The sequence below is a fragment of the Dama dama genome, chromosome 13, assembly GCF_033118175.1.
Source record: "Dama dama isolate Ldn47 chromosome 13, ASM3311817v1, whole genome shotgun sequence".
Classification (NCBI taxonomy): Eukaryota; Metazoa; Chordata; class Mammalia; order Artiodactyla; family Cervidae; genus Dama; species Dama dama.
In genome coordinates this window covers 30,053,711-30,071,658 of record NC_083693.1, presented here as the reverse complement: position 1 = coordinate 30,071,658, position 17,948 = coordinate 30,053,711, and the positions used below count along the sequence as shown (strand labels likewise).

General features: G+C 48.7%; 3 protein-coding genes across 12 annotated transcripts; 1 reads left to right on the top strand and 2 right to left on the bottom strand.

The window, feature by feature from the left end:
* Positions 1–575: 575 nt before the first annotated feature.
* Positions 576–14,821, bottom strand: GDPGP1 (GDP-D-glucose phosphorylase 1). Of its 9 annotated transcripts, none has more exons than XR_009695409.1 (5): positions 13,440–13,577; positions 7,248–7,364; positions 6,158–6,214; positions 3,409–4,691; positions 576–1,032 (listed from the first exon to the last, which is right to left on the bottom strand). XR_009695409.1 is itself a non-coding variant. In XM_061158714.1 (3 exons), the coding sequence occupies exon 3, from the start codon at positions 4,680–4,682 to the stop codon at positions 3,525–3,527; it is 1,158 nt and encodes a 385-aa protein (XP_061014697.1). In that variant the 5' UTR covers positions 4,683–4,691; positions 6,158–6,214; positions 13,440–13,577; the 3' UTR covers positions 2,157–3,524. The 9 variants fall into 9 exon arrangements, 1 of the variants encoding a protein (XP_061014697.1); XR_009695404.1 differs by lacking the exon at positions 7,248–7,364 and adding an exon at positions 2,033–2,126; XR_009695408.1 differs by lacking the exon at positions 7,248–7,364 and adding an exon at positions 11,697–11,720 and having other exon boundaries at positions 13,440–13,552.
* On the bottom strand, positions 8,168–13,558 carry LOC133067799 (protein S100-B). Of its 2 annotated transcripts, none has more exons than XM_061158720.1 (2): positions 13,440–13,558; positions 8,168–8,545 (listed from the first exon to the last, which is right to left on the bottom strand). In XM_061158720.1, exon 2 carries the CDS (start codon positions 8,444–8,446, stop codon positions 8,168–8,170), a length of 279 nt encoding a protein of 92 aa, XP_061014703.1. In that variant the 5' UTR covers positions 8,447–8,545; positions 13,440–13,558. The 2 variants fall into 2 exon arrangements, with proteins under 2 accessions (XP_061014703.1, XP_061014702.1); XM_061158719.1 differs by lacking the exon at positions 13,440–13,558 and adding an exon at positions 9,143–9,280.
* On the top strand, positions 14,042–17,202 carry CIB1 (calcium and integrin binding 1). The gene is made up of 7 exons (XM_061158718.1): positions 14,042–14,209; positions 14,344–14,378; positions 15,410–15,518; positions 16,131–16,281; positions 16,418–16,536; positions 16,620–16,708; positions 16,947–17,202. The coding sequence occupies exons 1-7, from the start codon at positions 14,159–14,161 to the stop codon at positions 16,966–16,968; spliced, it is 576 nt and encodes a 191-aa protein (XP_061014701.1). The 5' UTR covers positions 14,042–14,158; the 3' UTR covers positions 16,969–17,202.
* Positions 17,203–17,948: the final 746 nt, after the last annotated feature.

The window sequence follows — 17,948 nt, the reverse complement described above, 5'->3', positions numbered from 1 at the left end:
ACTTATAGTGCTATTATTAATACTCACGTTTGGCCCTTGTATTTTAAACCAGCTAATGTCATTTATTAAAGAACGTCTAAATACCATTCAGATTATGGTAATGAGGCAACAATATCAGATGGTAGCCCAGGATGAAGAGAAGGATTCCTCTACAGAAACAACAAGACAGGGGGGAATGTGAGGCTGCCAGGGCTAACACCATGACAGGCGGCCCGGACCTAAGTCTCGGTTTCCCCCGAAATGGTAAGATTCCCTACCCCCATCAGGCCACCTGGAGCCAGCCAATCAACATGCGCCCAGTAAGAAAAAGGGAACCTATCAGGGGAAAGCTGAAAAGCCTGCGAACGCCCAAGTTTGAAAAAAAGCCCGCAAAAGTTTGGACCAATAAAATTGCTTTGCAAACATGTAACCATGTTTGCCTGGTTAAGCCAGCTTAAGCTTATGCCAGCTACCAACTGCTTATGCTCACCCTATAAATTTGTGTAACAGCTTGGGCTCGGGGCTCTCTGACCCCGCACCACTGCGTTGGATGCGGCAGGAGCCCTGACTCGAGTCAGCAATAAACTTCCCTTTTTGCGAGTTGCACTGTCTTGGAGGCCTTCTCTCTTCCCGCTCAGGGATTCAGACATTGGGCATAACATTTGGGGGCTCATCCGGGATCCCTTGACCGGGGTAAGGGAAAACTTTGGATTCCACGCCCAAATGCAGAAGGGCAGAGGGTTACTCTCGAGCTGGGCAAGTGAGGGGGTCCAGGGGACAGTTACCTCTGTTTCTGCCTTCTCTTTCTCCTCCCAACTTCTAAGACATCTGGCTCAGCTGGGGTTACGATTTTCTTTGGTATTTTCTTGGCTACAGTGTATAAAGGAACTCTGTTCCTAAATGTATTGTAGTCAGCCTTTGAGAGTGCCTGCTGAAAAACATTAGAAGGGATAGCAGCTTCCCCTTTTACACACTCCTCAGATTCCTCTTCTTCACTGTAGCCTTCCTCTGATTCACTGGTCTTCCAGGTATTCAGCTCCATCCTGTTAGAATCTGAGGGGAGAAGGATGGGGGTAAGGACCTTTGTGGTGTTCTAAGGGGATGTTCCTTAAGGACAGAACAATCCACTACAGAATGGGATGTTCTCCACTAGGTTTGTGGTCTGGGGTGGCGGGGGGCGGGGGGGCTGTGCAATGTTAGGTTTGCTGACAAGCCCCACTCATCCAACATCACTCCATACAGCACTCTGGGGTGCAGGAGCTGAGCTGAGCTGGCTGTGACCTGAGCTTTCTTTGTGACAGGAGATCGCTGGGAGCACTAGGGGTACCTTCACTTTGAAAAATAGAGCTGAAGACCTATCGGCCCAGTGCTAGACTCAGCTGGTAGCCCATGATGGCCCTTCGGCCGGCTCCTGCTCTTTCCAGGTGTTGCTGGGCCTCTGGGACCTCCTCCTTGCTCCTGGAGCAAGCAGTGGAAACGCAATCAGGCACACTGCACTCAAGAGTGGATTCTTGCCACAGCTGACCCAGTGCATGACAGGACTTATCCTTCTTTTTTCACACCAGTTCACAAAAGTCTCACCCCCATCCTTTCCTGAACCTGCAGGGCAAACCCCTGAAATTAGGCCAACTCAGTGTTCGGGATGAATATCTGCTTGCCTTCCTTCAATGTTTTTAGTAACCACATTTTGGATGGCCTCGGCACTCGGGAGGGACAGCCGTGATTAGCACACATGCCCTTCAGGTGCTCATCAGACTGTTCCTTCACCATCACCATCTCTTCCTGAGGTGCACCCACTCTGACTTCTGATTGCCACCTCCGCCAAACTCAGCCCAAATTTGTCACTTTAAGATTATACCATGTGCCTACATCTAAAGGACACTTTAAAAATGTCTCTCCTTTAAAAAGACATGGACATTTCCTGATTCCTAGATTTCTGGATCCTCCTTCAGTATATGATACTCTATTACCTCCTTCTTAAATGTTTTGGAGTCCCTTGCCTTGCAGGATGTGCACTTTTCTCACTTTTTAGACAAATATTTTGTTCTAGTACCTGAACTATCATCATTGCTTGTCTGAACTGTCAGCATTCAGCAGGATCTTAATTGGATTCCGTCTTCCCTCCTTCATTCATCCATCCATCACAGCTAAAATGCAAATTGGTTACCCCTCAATTTAAAACTCTTCAAGGTTTCCCATTAGCTCAAGTCCAACACCCTTAGGACAAGAGACCCTCCATCAAAAAGCAAGAAACAAACATACAAACAAACAAAAAGCAAGCAAAGAGGTGGAGAGGTCCTGAGCTGGATCACCCCTTCTTACCTTCCTACTGTGCTCAAAGCCCAGGGCCCTGGGTACAAAGCAGCTCCTAAATGTTCCATATTTAACCTTAGAGAAGGCTTCCATAAATCCCTTTCTTGATCATTCACAAAGTACACATGGCTAAGAAGTACAACCATAAAGAAAACCTTTTAATTTTTGTGTAAAGATTTATTTGGGGCCAGAAGAAGGCCTTCCTCTGAATATCAGTCCTAAGGGAAAGCTAGGGAAATCCTGGTATTTGGACCTACCACCTTAGGCACTCAAAGTCCACTTTGCTATAATGGTCACTGCACTCCCTTCAGAGAGTAAGCAAGCAAAATAAAGTGATCTTTCTAGAGCCTGTATTTGCAAAGGCTTGTAGAGAGAGGCACTGAGCTAAAATTAGTGCAGTTGCCAAAAACAGGCACACTGAGGGTGACCAAAATGTTCAGAGGAATTTCAAAGTTAAACTTTCTTATGAAATGGGTTGTGATGCGTATTCTGCCTCATCTCAAGAAGACTTTATTAAAATGATGGTCACAGGTGCACAGCCCCAGCTCAGCTTCATGGTGTCTTGACTGCCTGTGTTGCCATCCTGCCTCCACTACTTTTGAGCTACCTGACCTTGGATGGGTTACTAAACTTCTCTCAGCCTCCATCTCTTCAATAGCTGCTAAATGCAGCTATTAAAAGGACCTGCAACGCTCAAGTTGTGAAGACACCTTGTTCTCACACGAAATAATGTCTGTGAAGAACACTTCGCTCAGCACTGGGGCTGGAGGGAAATTTGAGGTGCCCAGGTAGGCGAACTGTCCTACAAATACAGTGTATGGATGGAGGGGCTGAATACAGGAGCAGAGTGAAGAAACACAGCTGAGTGGTGGGCAGAGGCGGGACCAGCAGAGGCAAGATAGAACAAGTGATAAACTATCACTTTGCTAACACTTAAAGAAAAGTCAGCATACAGAGTCAGGAGCGTGTAACTCCGGTACATACTCCCTTCTTAGTAACAGGTTTGACATCCCTGGGACTTGTCCAAGAAGCAAGGTGAAAAGCGGCAGATACATCCAAGAGGGCTCATTCATGCCATTTATTCCAACAATCTCCCTCTTTAAAGAGACCACTTACCAGTTCTTTATCCCTCCCCTTATGCTGAAAGCAGTGAGAAGGCATTCATGAATGCACCCACAGCACCACGATGGACAGTTCTCCAGATCAGTTAAGAATAAATACTGCTGGGAGGATTACTGTTCCTCCTGGCCTATCAAGGCCACCAGCGCCGCCCGCACGTCTTCTGCCTGGGCTGGGGGCAGCAGACATTCTCTGATGAGGGCCAGAGCTGCCGCCTCGGTCAGGCTGCTGAAGTCCTGGGCTGTTTTGACCGGGAGGTGCCCAGCCAGCTCACAGAGGGCAACGTTGAATGCCTCACCTTCCTTTATCCCAAAGCTGGGCTTCCGGGGCCACAGAATGACCCGGACTCCCGAGAGAGCTGAGGAAAATGATGTCTTTCCAGGTGGGGCCCCCCGGGTGACAAACAAGTTATGCGCAATGTCACAGTCAGTCAGGTAGTCAGTGGCCCGACACACCCTGCTTACCAAGGCTTCCAAGTCAGGCCCTGGCCTACTGGTGTAAAAGAGGAAGCCCGGAGCTGGGAGGGCCTGGAGCACATGCAGACGTCCCCGAGGGTCCAGGGGTTCACTCGGGGCCCCCTCCACGGGCAGCCGGTGGGCCAGGTAGTAGCCATGCAGGTGGAGATGGTTCACTGAGGCCAGGCCGCCCAGGCTGTTGAAGCCCACGCGGAAGCCTGGGTGTGAGCTCAGGAGCACAGCCTCGACCCCGGCCCGCAGTGCCCCGGGCAGCAGGCGCTGGGGGAGCCCTCGGGCAGGTTCGGGCACCAGCAGCACGTGGCCCCACTCCAAGGGGCTGACGTTGATCACCACCAGGATGTCCTCTTGCTGGACAGTGCCGGGGCAATCCCGCTTCCCGTGCAGACGGAAAAGGACCTCTCCCGGCCGGATCTGGTTGAAGTTAAACTGTTCAGGGTCAAACTCCTGCCTCATGCTCTTGATGTTATGGGGGCGCCTTCTCTGCACACCTCGCTCCACGTTCAGCTGAGCCACAAAACCCACGGTCCCAGGCAGGGTTTGGGTTGGCAGCGCCCCCAGTGGGTAGCGGAAAAGCCCCAGCTCCATCCGCTGCCTCCAGGCCGAGCAGAGGGCAGAGTCAAAGTGAGACAGTGGTGGCGTGTTCAGGAGGCTGAGCGCGCCCCTTGGCCACTGAACCCCTTCCATCACGAGTTCCTCCTGCCCATAGACAAAGTCAGGAATGCCATGCCCTTCCCAGTCTTCCTTGTTTGGAGGCAGCAAATAGGAAGTTTCATTTGAAGCACGTGGAATAGCCATGGGGCTGACCTGAAACAATCATAAGGTGAAAAATACATGATGCCATCCCATTTCTAAAGATTTTATTTTTTAATAATAAACTCACTATATTTTACTTATTTTTTTTTTTTTTTAATATTTTTTGGGGATTTCCTTGGTGGCTCAGATGGTAAAGAGTCTGCCTGCAATGCAGGAGACCTGGGTTCCATCCCTGGGGCAGAAATATATCTTGGAGAAGGAAATGGCAACCCACTCCAATATTCTTGCCTGAGAATTCCATGGAGAGGAGAGCCTGGTGGGCTACAGTCCATGGGGTTGCAAAGAGTCGGACACAACTGAGCGACTAACACACACAAAGTATTTTACTTATTTGGCTGTGTGGGGTCATAGCTGCAGCACAAGTGGTTTTCCATCTTAGTTGTGGCATGCAGGATCTTTAGTTGTGGCATGTGAGATTTTTATTTGTATTATTTATTAATTTATTTGGCTGCACCACTCAGCTTGCAGGATCAGTTCCTCGAGCAGGGACTGAACCTGGACCATGGCGGTGAAAGCCCAGAATCCTAACCACTAGCCCACCAGGGAACTCCCCTATTTTAATTTTTAAATAAACTTTACTCTTTGTTCTGATTACAAAAGTAATATATGCTTTTGGTAAAATATTTTGAAAACACAGAAATCACTCATAATTCTATCACCTGCAGGTTAGCATACATTTTTGCTGAATTAAAGATATAAATCTTTCTCTTTCTAAAAATTACACATAATGAATAAACTCTCTTAGTGGAGAAAGAAATACAGATAAATTACAACACTTATTCCAACGCCCAGGGAAAAATCACAATTTATATATGTAGCCTCATATTCATATGTAGATAGATCTTGATTATTTTTTTGGCCATGCCATGAGGCGTGCAGGATCTTAGTTCCCCAACCAGGGATCAAACCCATGCCCCCTGCATTGGGAGCACAGAGTCTTAACCACTGGACTACCAGGGAAGTCCTGGAACTTGTTTCTTTTTTAACTGATTTTAACTCTTGTACATTTAGGTTTTTCTGACTTCTTACTACCATACACAGTATTGTGATGGACAGGTGCATCTGTCTTTGCAGATGCTTTTATTTTCATTTAAAATAAAATCTTAGTTGGCCACGCGTTCAGAAGAGGCTCATGGCTCAGGCTTTCAGTACACAGTCTGGCAAACTGCCCTCCAGAAGATTGCACCAGTGTTCCAGTGCCTGAGAGTGGCCACGGCTTCAAAGCTTACTACTCCTTTTATGGGAATAGCTTGTCCACTGTTGTGTAGTAATTCCAAATGGCCATGCATACAACCACCTGGGTGAGGATGGCCAATCGTGAGTGCCCAGGGCCAATCCTTTAAGGTGGAAATAGGTGTCAGTCTTCCTCTCTACTGGGTCCCTGAAGCCCAGGGGACCCAAGGGGTCAGGGACATGACCTGCTGTTGGCCCAGAGGGGACTTCAGAAGGAAGCTTACCTCAGTAGAGTCGCCTCAGCACAAGCTTAGGTACCCTCAGCTCTGCTGGTCCAGAAACTTTACATTAATAAAACAGAAAAACAATGTTTTGTTAAAAGTCAAGCTGAGTTTAATGGGTATAGAGTTTCAGTTTTGTAAGGTGAAAATATTCCAGAGATTGGCAACACAATAATGTGAATATACTTAATACTACTAAACTGTACGCTCAGAGATGGTTAAGATGGTAACAATACTGAACTGTATACTCAGAGATGGTTAAGATGGTGGTAACACTACTGAACTGTACACTTAGAGATGGCTAAGATGGTAATACTACTGAACTGCACACTTAAGAGATGGTTAAGATGGTAAGACTTTTGCATTTTTTACCACAATAAACATTTTTTTTAAAACTTGAGCTTAAATTTTATATTTAATTTACTAAGCATAAAAATTTATGCATAATGTATGCATAATTTACTAAGCATAAGTAAAATATAAAGTCTTAAATTATTCTATTAAAAGTGAGTCTAGGACACTTCTCCAAAGATATACAAATAGCCAACAAGCATATGAAAAGATGCTCAACATCACTAAGTAAGGAAATAAAATCAAAATCACAATAAGATACCACTTGACATTCTTTAGGATGGCTACTATCAAAAACAGAAAATAACAGGTGTTGGCAAGGATATGCAGAAATTGGACCCCTTAGGCACTATTGGTGGGAATGTAAAGTGATACAGATGGAAAACAGTAGAGCGGCTCTTCAAAACAATAAAAATAAAATTACTATGTGATGCAGCAGTTCCATTCCTGGGGGTATATCCAAAAGAACTGAAAGCAGGGTCTCAAAGAGGTATTTATACACCCGTGTTCATAGCAGTATTATTCACAGTAGCCAAGAGGTGGAAGCAACTTAAGTATCCACCAATAGATAAGTCGATAAACAAGAGGTGGCCTATACAGGCAATGGAATGTTATTCAGCCTTATAAAGAAGGCAGTGCCAACACAGGCTACAATATGAATGAATGTTGAGGACTTTATGCTAACTGAAATTAGCCAGTTACCAAAGGACAAGTTATTTATGATTTCGCTTATATAAGGTACCTAAAGTGCTCAAATTCTGGGATTTCCCTGGTGGTCCAGTGGCGGCAACATTGCACTCCCAATGCAGGATGCCCAGGCTGGATCCCTGGTTGGGGAAGTAGATCCCACATGCCACAACTAAGACACAGTGCAACCAAATAAGTAAATTAACTTAAAAAATAAAAAAGCTCAAATTCATAGAGACAGAAAGTAGAACAGTGGTTCCCAAGGGTTGGGGGGAAGGGGAAATGAGAAACCGTTTGTTGTTTAATGGGCACAGAGTTTCAGTTTTTTTTTTTTTTTTTCAGTTCTTATTACAGTTATAATGTCAGCATTTGTCATCTTATGAGACAGATTTTCCATTTAGAACTGTTAGCTTAACTGCATACGCAAACATCACCGCTCACCTGCTGGGAAGGGCTCTAAATGTGACCATGCTCTTTGGTAGGTGGGACAGACTGTCAGGCCACCCAGCCACATCAGGTTTCATTTGCTCCAGTGATGAGAAGATTTAATGACGGGCAACATTTTCAAAGGACGGTGGACAAAGCTCTGTGTTTTTAAATGTGGCAGCATGTGGAACCCACAATGCTCCAGTCCTTTTTGGTAGTCAGTTTGTTTTTTCTAGGTGAGGGGTCTCAACAGCTTGGACAGCTAGCACAGCACATGCTTTGTGACTGAGAAATGACTTTCCTAAGTTATAGTTACCAAGAGTCCTGGGACCAGAAAGCTAACACTATGCCTAGCAATGCAGAAGTAAGGCTGGGGGCACTAAAAATGGTCCTTGGAAAGAGGTTTCAATTGTTCCCTCACGAAGCAAATCAAGTTTCCTAATTAGCTACAACACAGAAAGCTCAGCTCCTACGGCCCTGCAAGCCCTGCCTGTGTTCCCCTGGTCAAACTTCGTCTCTGCTGCAAACAGCTCCGTTGCTTTCTCTTCCTTATTCCTGTGTGAAGAACTCGTGACAGGCGGCGGTAATCATGGCAATGAAGGCCATAAATTCCTGGAAGTCACATTCGCCGTCCCCATCACTGTCCAGTGTCTCCATGACTTTGTCCACAGCCTCCTGCTCTTTGATTTCCTCTAAAAAATGGGTAAGTTCATTGTTGATGAGCTCCTTGAGTTCTGATTTCTTCAGCTTGCGCTTGTCCCCTTCCTTCCCGGAATATTGATGGAAGACTTCGATGAGGGCCATCATGGCCTTCTCTAACTCAGACATGTCAGTGGTCCTTGGCTGTCGCTCCAGTCACCTCTGGCTTCGGCGTCCTGAATGCCAGAGTTTCAGTTTTGCAAGAAGAAAAAAGTTCTGGAGACTGGGCTACCAAATAATGTGAATATACTTAATACTACTGAACTATACACTCGGAAATGGTTAAGGTTTTAAAGTTTATGTTACTTTTTAACCCAATTTTTAAAATGTCAAGATGGTAAATTTCACGTTATGTGTATTTTGCCACAATTCAAAACAATTTAAGTGATTCTCAAAATAGATTTAAGAAATCCAACAATTTGCTGAATTAAACCTAAGCAGGATGGCATCACTGGCTCAATGGACATGCATTTAAAAAAACTCCAGGAGATAGTGAAGGACAGGGAAGCCTGGCATGCTGCAGCCCACAGGGCTGCAAAGAGTTGGACATGATTGAGCGACTCAGTGACATTCACTTAAGTGTTTCTCATTCATTCATTCAGAATCAACCCACTTCAACCCCACTGTTGACATTCTAGGGACACCTCTTCTGTGCAACCTGGTCCATGTTCTGCTGAGCCACAAAATCAAAGTATTTAGGAAGTAACTGCTGTGTATGAGGCAATGAAGACATGGTAGCAAATGAGGAGAACCAAGTCCATATCCTCATGGAACTTACATCCTGGGATGAAGTTAGATGATAAGCAAAAGGAAAATATTAACTACCTGTGGTGACAGCATCTTGTGGGAAACAAGTCATAAAACAGGGGGTGACGAAGCGGTGGGATCAGGGCATCCCACTTCTGTAAGAGGGATGTGCCAGCTGAGCTAAGACAGGAAGGATAAGATGAGGCCTACAATGAAGAGCTGAGTGTACTCCAGGCAAAAGAAACTAGAAGTCCAAGGCCACGAGTCTTGCAGGCAGCTGGTTGGCCTGTTCTAGGAACAGAAAGAAGGCAATGTTACTGGGGTATGGCTGACAAAGGGGAGAGGACCTCCCCAATCAGTGAAGCTTGATGAAGGCAGAGGTCAGATTAGCTGCAGGGCCTTATGCATCATGGACAGGAACTTGGATTCTATTCTAAATGGAGTAAGACATCACCGGTAGGTTCACAAGGACCATCTGGTATTTTATTTTTTGGCCACACCACACAGTATGTGGAACTTCTCTGACCAAGGATTGAACCCAGGAAGTCCAGGACTATCTGATATTTTATAAACTTTTTTCTAACTGTTATGCGGAAAGTGGATTGTAGGGGAGCAAAGGGGAAGCAGAGACCACTCTGGAGGCCACTCTGGTGGCCAGGTGAGCAGTGAGGTGACTGGACAACACAGATGGCAACAGAGTTAGGAGGAGTTGGGGATATGGGTCATGTTTTAAAGACAGAACCAACAGGGCCTGCTGACATGCTGACTATGGACACTGAAGGAAAAGGAAGAACTGGGAGTGACTCAGCTTCAGGAACCAGGCCCTGCAGTGGCATTTACAGAGATAGAGAGGGTGGAGATGGGGTGCGGGCGGGAATAGGTGACTAGAGGAAGGGAGAGATCAAGAGTTCAGTTTTCATTACTGAGTTTGAGATATCGCCTGGGCATTCAAGACAAGTGGTGTAGGCAGCTGAACAGTCAAACCTGGAGGTCAAGGTTGAAGTCTGGGCTAGACAGAAATTTAGAATAACATTAAGACCCAAGGGCTAAGACCAAGGACCCAGGGCCAAAATGGTACCAAAAGACTAAAAATATGAGTAAAGACATATCAGTCAACAGAACCAATAGAAAGTGGGTATGGTTGTACTGATATTCAAGTGAGAGAATAGAAAGAAAGAATTGAAGTCGCTCAGTTGTGTTTGACTCTTTTCGACCCCATGGACTGTAGCCGGCCAGGATCCTAAGTCCTTGGGATTCTCCAGGCTCCAAGAAAACTGGAGTAGGTTTCCATTTCCTTCTCCAGGGGAATCTTCCCAACCCAGGGATGGAACCCGGGTCTCCCACACTGTAGGCAGGCTTTTTACCATCTGAGCCACCAGGGAAGATATTCAAGTAAACTAAGAGGCAAAAAACAATACCTAGAAATAAAGAGGAATACTTCAGAATAACAAATCATAGTGAGCATGTGACAGGACTGAACCTTCATAGGAAAACCAGGAGGAAGGGAACACAGGTCCCATGTCTCTCCTATGCCAGGCATGGGCTGGGGTCTTTCCAAGTTTACGTAGGTGACCCTCACAACAAGCCTGTGTGGTGGGTATCATCTTGGCAGGAAGGTGAGAGATCTGATTTTGGAGGCTGACAAGATGTTTGAATTCTGAGTCTTCTATTCACTAGGGATGATGTGACCTTGAGCCCCTAAAACAAAACCCATTTCCACACCATGGGCTTCCCATGGGCTCTGGGCTCTCAAGGCTTAGCTGTGCTTCTTCCTCACCTCCTCTTAGACCACTCTTCCCCTTGCCTACTCTGCTCCTCACTCTTCCTAAACCTGTTCCTGCTCAAGGCTTTGGTGCTTTCTGTTCTTTCAGTCTAAAATACCCTTCTCCCAGATTGTCTTAACATGCCTGTCTCATTTAAGTCTCAGATCAAACAGTACCACCTCAGACATGGGTTTCCCTGGTGGCTTAGGGAAGCAAGCAGGAAACCAAGGTTTGATCCCTGGGTCAGGAAGATCCCCTGAAGGAAATAGCAACCCACTCCAGTATTCTTGCCTAGGATATCCCATGGACAGAGGAGCCTGGCAGGCTACAGCTCATGGGGTCACAAAGAGTCGGACCTGACTTAGCAATTAAATCACCATCACCTCAAACACACCTTGGTGGCCATACCATCTAATGTCTCAAGGGAAAGAGGAAGAGGGAAATAATATGACAAGTAGGGAAAGAAATATCTTGGAAAACAAACACTAGGAGCTATTTTTAAATCAGCCACTCAGTTTTATCACTGTTATCAAGGGTTCATTGAACACAGGAAGCTCATATTTTAACCAAGCTCACCAGGGACTGCTAGATGACTCAGAATGCTGATTTAATAATTTATAGTGAGAAACATGGCAAAGAGCACAAAATGTTCTTGGTGGTTGGTTGCTATAGACCTTCCTCCGTACAAAAATTTACCAGGAAGCAAAATTATAATAAAAAAACTGTTCAATGAGGAAGGGTTCAAAGTCAAGTGAGGTGGCTGAGCAATCTACATCACAGCTGGCCACTATGGAGGGGCAATGTCAAGTCCCACACGTTCACCATGAAAAGATGCAGTCTCATCCTGAAGTCCAAGGATGTGCACTCACCGGTTGGTGCTCTGTCTTCTTAGCCTAGCATAGGAGACACAATGACAGCTTCTTGTTCATTGAAAGAAAGTGAAAGTTGCTCAGTCATGTTCAACTTGCAACCCCATGGACTATACAGTCCATGGAATTCTCCAGGCCAGAATACTGGGGTGTGTAGCCGTTCCCTTCTCCAGGGGATCTTCCCAACCCAGGGCTCGAACCCACATCTCCTGCATTGAAGGCGGATTCTTTACTAGCTGAGTCACCAGGGAAGCCCAAGAATACTGGAGTAGCCTACCCCTTCTCCGGGGGATCATCTGACGCAGAAATCAAACCGGGGTCTCCTGCATTGCAGGCGGATTCTTGTTCGTTGCCTTTTGTGAACTGAAGACCAACTCTTTCTTGGACAGGAGTCTATTCTCAAGAGACTACACTCCAGTCGCGTTGACTGGCTTTGGTGTTCCCACTGCTCTGTAGCCTCTACTTTTTGGAAGGTAATATTTCCGCAGTGGTGGGACTCACAGGTTGATACAACGAGTCTAACTAAGTCATTCTCTGATGATCACCTTATCATTATTGAGTGCTGGGAAAATTACAGTTACTCAGCAAAAGCATTCACTCAACAACTGCCACAGCTTGTGTCTGAAAATCATGATTCCCACTGCTCCTCATGGAGCTTGCAGTCTAGTGGGAGAAAAAGACATTAATTCAATCATCACATGTGTAAATATAGATGGCAGACATGACAGATGCTGTCAAGGAAAGCACTGGATCCTCTGTGAGTGTAATACAGATTCTTAATCTAGTCTAGGAAATCAGGGAAGGATTCCCTGAGAATAAGATGGAGGAGGAATGGAGAACCCATAGTGGCTGAAACCTAGAAAGCCTGAGGAGACTGGCAGACAGATAAAGAGAGGTTGAAGTTGAATTACAGGGGGTTGGTTTGGATATTTAACTCCTTAATGGTTTTTAACAGACTGACATGCTCATATTTAGACTTTACAAAGATAAGCTAGTGCAATGAATTAAAAGAATCAAGAACTATATTTTGTCTGTTATACCGTATTAAAGTAGAAAACAACAATAAAAAATAACGAATCTCACTACCTCCTCCACTCAGTAGTTTGTAACCCCTACCTTTCAGGATACTCATTCATGCATGCATCCAATACAAACTGAGACGGTACCATGCACGTGTCAAGCACTGTCTTAGGGGCTGAGCGGGGACAAGAGCAAATAGTTCAGTTTCAATTCCTACTCCCCCAGAATGCAGTCTGGGTGCAGGTCACAGGGCAGCATGCAGGCTGGGGAGAGTACAGCAGTGGGGATCCTTGAAAAGGGCCTTAGAATGGAGCCAGCGCTTTTTAAAAGCTCGTCTAGACAAGTCTCTAGACTTGGTGGGTTCCATACCTAGGCTGGAAGATCCCCTAGAGGAGGGTATGGTAACCCACTCCAGTATTCTTGCCTAGAGAATACCCATGGACAGAGGACCCTGGCAGGCTACAGTCCACGGGGCCGCAAAGAGTCGGACACGACTAAGCACGCGCGCGCGCACACACACACACACACACACGGGGCCGCACACACACACACACACACACACACACACGGGGCCGCAAAGAGTCGGACACGACTAAGCACGCGCGCGCGCACACATACACACACACACAGTCACTGAACTGCAGTGCACACACACACACACACACACAGTCACTGAACTGCAGTGAGTCTTTGTATTTCCCCCTTTGGAAAACGGTAACTCACCTTGCAAAGATGTAAGAATTGAAGCTAATTATGCACAGCGCTCGGGACTCAGTGGGCCCTCAATAAACAGCCTCAACAGGCAGCAAGGTTATGGTTATTTCTGCAGACGTGGCATGAGGGTTGCAACTAGTACGGCAGGTGACGAATGGCAACGTCCGGGTGGAAAAGCCCTCGCTAGGCAGAGAGGGCAGCCGACTGCCACGGGCCACTCAACGAGCCACGAGGTTTCTCGGTTACCCCGGCCCCAAACACTCCCCCGGTGCTCTTTACCAGACTCCGCCCAAGGCCGCCACGGCCGTCACCCCCGGCACCTACTGCAGGTGAGGCGGACGCACCGCGCGACTTCCCCGAAACTCTACCGGGGCCAACGCGGGGTCGTGGCGCCCTCAACGCATGCGCGGCCTGGCACGCCAGCGCGCGAAGACTGCCCGGCCCCTCCATCCTGGAGGCGGGGCCGTGAGGCCTGGGCCCCGCCCCGGAGCGTCCGGCCCCGCCCCGGGCCCCGCCTCCAGCTCTCCAGGGACCGCCCGGAGCCGGGAGCCAACCGGCGGAACCGGGCTGGGAGCGCCTGGGAGCTTTAAGGAGGGGGCGGGCCCGGGGGGCGGTGGCCCCAGGAGCGGTTGCCGCGGGCACCGGGTGGTGACGCGGCCCGAGGGCGGAAGTGAGAAAGTTGCCGGCGTCCCGAGACAAGTTGGCGGAGCTGTGTGCGAGCGGCAGCGATGGGGGGTTCGGGCAGTCGCCTGTCCAAGGAGCTGCTGGCCGAGTACCAAGTGCGCGAGACGCCGGTCCCCAGGGAGTTTGCGCGCGGCCTGCGCTCGGGAGAGGACGGTCCCCGAGCCGCGGGTGGGCGCGGCCTCTGGCCCCGGGCGGCCTGCTGACCCTCCTCTCTCGTCTTGCCTTCCAGGACTTGACGTTCCTGACCAAACAGGAGATCCTTCTGTAAGTGCTGTTTCGAACCTCACCTCTGGGATGCTCTCGGAATGGTTTCGGGAGCCGGGGAGGCTCCGTCTTACTGATGGGCAAACCAAGGCCCCGCCAGCGGGAGGGGCAGGGGCCTGCCTGAGGTCAGCAACTGAGCCGGAACTGGAGGCCGGGGCCCCGGGCCCTCGGCTGTGCCCTCTTCCCGGCACACCCTCCCATCTCGCGCCGGCGGCCCCAGCGGTGCACCGCGGAGCAGCCTCCAGCCGGAGTTGGGTGCTCTTTGACCCTGCTCCCCTGACTTCTGCAAAACGGAACTTCCTGCCCCAGTCCGGCAGGGACTGCTGTAGTTCTGGGCTGCTTTGTCTGCTGGCAAAGCCAGAGAAGCCTTGGGGAGCCCTCTGACTCCTCCTTTATCTGAATACTACCGTAACCGTTAACGCTTACTGAGCACCTGCCATGCTCTGCTAAAGGGTTGTCTACGTTTCCTTTGTAACCCTCACGAGGGAGATATGGGGACAGTGAAACAGTCGGATAACTTGCCTAAGACGACATTCTTTTGTAAGAGGATTTCACCTGGGGCTGGAACCCCCTTCCTAGCCAGCTTTATGTGGCCGCACCCCTGAGCAAGAAGGTTCCTAGGCTTCTCTTGGCAAAAAATAATCCCAGTGGGAATGAGGCGGGGCCTAAGGGGGAGAAAGTTCAGGGTAGCTGCTTTGAGGAGCAGCGGGAGATTCCTGAAATGAAATTAGATTTCAATTTCGCTCTTTTTTGCTTGCTCTTTAAGGCCAACTTCTGGCCCCTTCCCGGACCTCTCCAAACCTGGGGGAGTCTAGAATCGGCCAAGCACAGTGCCTGGGACATGGGGTCCTGCAGTAAACCCGCAAGGATGGACTCCCAGGCTCCCTGTACTGTCTTGTGATGTGTCTCCTCTTGCCTTAGAAGTCCCAAGGCCTTAGCTCCTCAGCTGGTCATGATGGGTATTCAAGGACAGGAGGAGGGATGTGGTACACTTAGGAAAGCACATTAACAGTTTCTCTTCCTTCTGCCAGAGCCCACAGACGGTTCTGTGAGCTGCTTCCCCAGGAGCAGCGGAGTGTGGAGGAGTCACTGCAGGCTCGGGTGTCCTTGGAGCAGATCCTCAGCCTTCCAGAGCTCAAGGTGCCAGCCCCCCTAGCCTCCCTCTGCTACTCCTTCTGAGGTCACATGGTCACTGCTCCCCATTCTAGTCTTCTGTTTCACCCTAAGTTCCTGGGTGCTTTATCAAGGTCATCCGGGGGAGTTATATAGTAACAGAAGAATGTTTTGCACACTGGGGTCCTCAGACATATTCTTGGAGGTTCAAAGTTTTGTCCTTTAAGAAGAGTTGAATTACCTTATTGAAGTTTGAGAAACTCTATTCCAGAGGCTAATTGCCTCTCCATAGGGCTGCTGTGAAAATTTCTATGCAAAGGGCCTGGCCTATAACACAGTAATTGCTTGGTTCAATATTTGTGTTTTAAAATAACCAGCTCATCTTCTTTGCTTAGAATGCCTTCCTCTTTCCTTCCTTCTCTGCTCCCAGGCCTGCCTTTAGGTTAAGCTCTGATGCCCAGAAAGCCATTCCTGTCTCTTCCCCAGTGGGGTCATGGGTCCTCCTTTCTATGCTGGCCCCAAAGTGGTGATGGTTCTCCCCTGAGAGGCTGAACCACTCCCTCCAGTTTCCTGGTGGAGTTTGAATGTGTGATTTGGGCTGCTTCGTGTGTGGCGTTCACAGAAGGCTTTCTTGCTTAGGCCAACCCCTTCAAGGAGCGAATCTGCAAGGTCTTCTCCACTTCCCCGAGCAGAGACAGCCTGAGCTTCGAGGACTTCTTGGACCTCCTCAGTGTGTTCAGTGACACAGCCACCCCAGACATCAAGTCCCACTATGCCTTCCGCATCTTCGGTAAGGAGTAGGGGGCCGGGTGGAACACCAGCTCCTCCGAGGTGGTCTTTGTGGAGATGCCTGGGAGCTCAGGGAGTCACGAGCTGGGTGCTCATCCTGACCACCTCCTTTTGGGCTTCCTGTGTCTGCTTTCTAGACTTTGATGATGATGGAACCTTGAACAGAGAAGACCTGAGCCAGCTCGTGAACTGCCTCACAGGAGAGAGCGAAGACACACGGCTCAGTGCTTCAGAGATGAAGCAGCTCATCGACAACGTGAGCAGTGGGGGTGGGCTGGGCTGGGCCGGGGAGCAGGCGGGGAAGGTTTGGGCTTTGGCCTTGAAGCTTCCCCTTTCCAGATCCTAGAGGAGTCCGACATTGATAGGGATGGGACCATCAACCTCTCCGAGTTCCAGCATGTCATCTCCCGCTCACCAGATTTTGCCAGGTATGACTTGGTCCTCACCTGCTGCACCAGGTCTGAGATGTTATTTCCGGAGGTGGTCCCTGGGGTAGGAAAAGGCCTCCTGCTTCCTCTGAATATATTAGAGTAGCTCTTCTTCTAAAGGGGACTCACACATGTGGGATATAGCCCATTCCAAGGGGTCTTGGGGGAGGGGTAAACCTAGGAAGGAACCTAGGGTTTCTTCCGGCAGAAAGCCCCAACACACTCTTCTCTTGTTCAGTTCCTTTAAGATTGTCCTGTGACGGGAGCCACAGCATGTGTAGCAGCAACCTGTTGAAGAATGGCCACTGCTGAGCCGTGGTCATGGTTACCCCCTGTGTTGTCAGCACTGGCCAAGCTGGTCCAGCCTGGAGCTGATACTGCGTGGTCTTGCCCGGGGCTGTGGAGCGCCCTCTACGTCAGGGCCTTTCCCCTTCTCACTGTCATCGCTCTGTTTGTGTTCCTACTAATCACTAATAAAGGTTTGGAAGTTTTGAGCCTTTGTGCAACACTAGAATTACTGGTGTGAAGGAGTGAGCCCTCGGTCACCCTAGGGATAAGTAGGACTTAAAAAGGGGGATGGCTGATGGCTCATATGGTAAAGAATCTGCCTGTAATGCAGGAGACCCAGGTTCAATCCTTGGGTCAGGAAGATCCCTTGGAGTAGGAAATGGCAACCCATTCCAGTATTCTTGCCTGGAGAATCCCACAGCCAGAGGAGCCTGGTGGATTATGGCCCATGGGATCACAAAGATTTGGACACAACTGAGCAACTAAGCATGCACGCAAAGAAGCGGACAGCAGGAAGTCAGACTGTATCTGCCCGTTCCACCCTCCCTTGTGAGGGGGTATGAAGGGGAGCACGAGGGGTGGAACTCTTTGTATCCTGATAGTGGTGGTGGGCACATGAACTTCTACATGTGTTAAAACTCATACAACTGTGTACTAAAAAAAAGTCAGTTTCACTGTGTGATCATTTGAACAGCTCCTGAGCTCATGCTCTAGAGCCCACACGCCACAACTACTGAAGCCCATGACCATGAGCCCTAGAGCCCGTACTCTGCAACGAGAAGTCACCGCAGTAAGAAGCCAGCGTACCACATCTAGAGTAGCCCCCACTTGCCACAACTAGAGAAAAGCCTGTACAGCAACGAAGACCCAGCACAGCCAAAATAAGAAAAAAAAAAAAAGAACCTGGCTCCGCGGGGAGATGTGGTCAGCCAGGCTGGGCTGGCGTTAGCCC

Bases quoted from the DNA above. Each gene is read 5' to 3' on its own strand.
- GDPGP1 (XM_061158714.1), bottom strand. From the start codon at position 4,682: ATGGCTATTCCACGTGCTTCAAATGAAACTTCCTATTTGCTGCCTCCA.
- LOC133067799 (XM_061158720.1), bottom strand. From the start codon at position 8,446: ATGTCTGAGTTAGAGAAGGCCATGATGGCCCTCATCGAAGTCTTCCAT.
- CIB1 (XM_061158718.1), top strand. From the start codon at position 14,159: ATGGGGGGTTCGGGCAGTCGCCTGTCCAAGGAGCTGCTGGCCGAGTAC. The intron at 15,519-16,130 runs GTGCCAGCCCCC...TTTCTTGCTTAG, and splicing joins TCAGCCTTCCAGAGCTCAAG to GCCAACCCCTTCAAGGAGCG. The intron at 16,537-16,619 runs GTGAGCAGTGGG...TCCCCTTTCCAG, and splicing joins TGAAGCAGCTCATCGACAAC to ATCCTAGAGGAGTCCGACAT.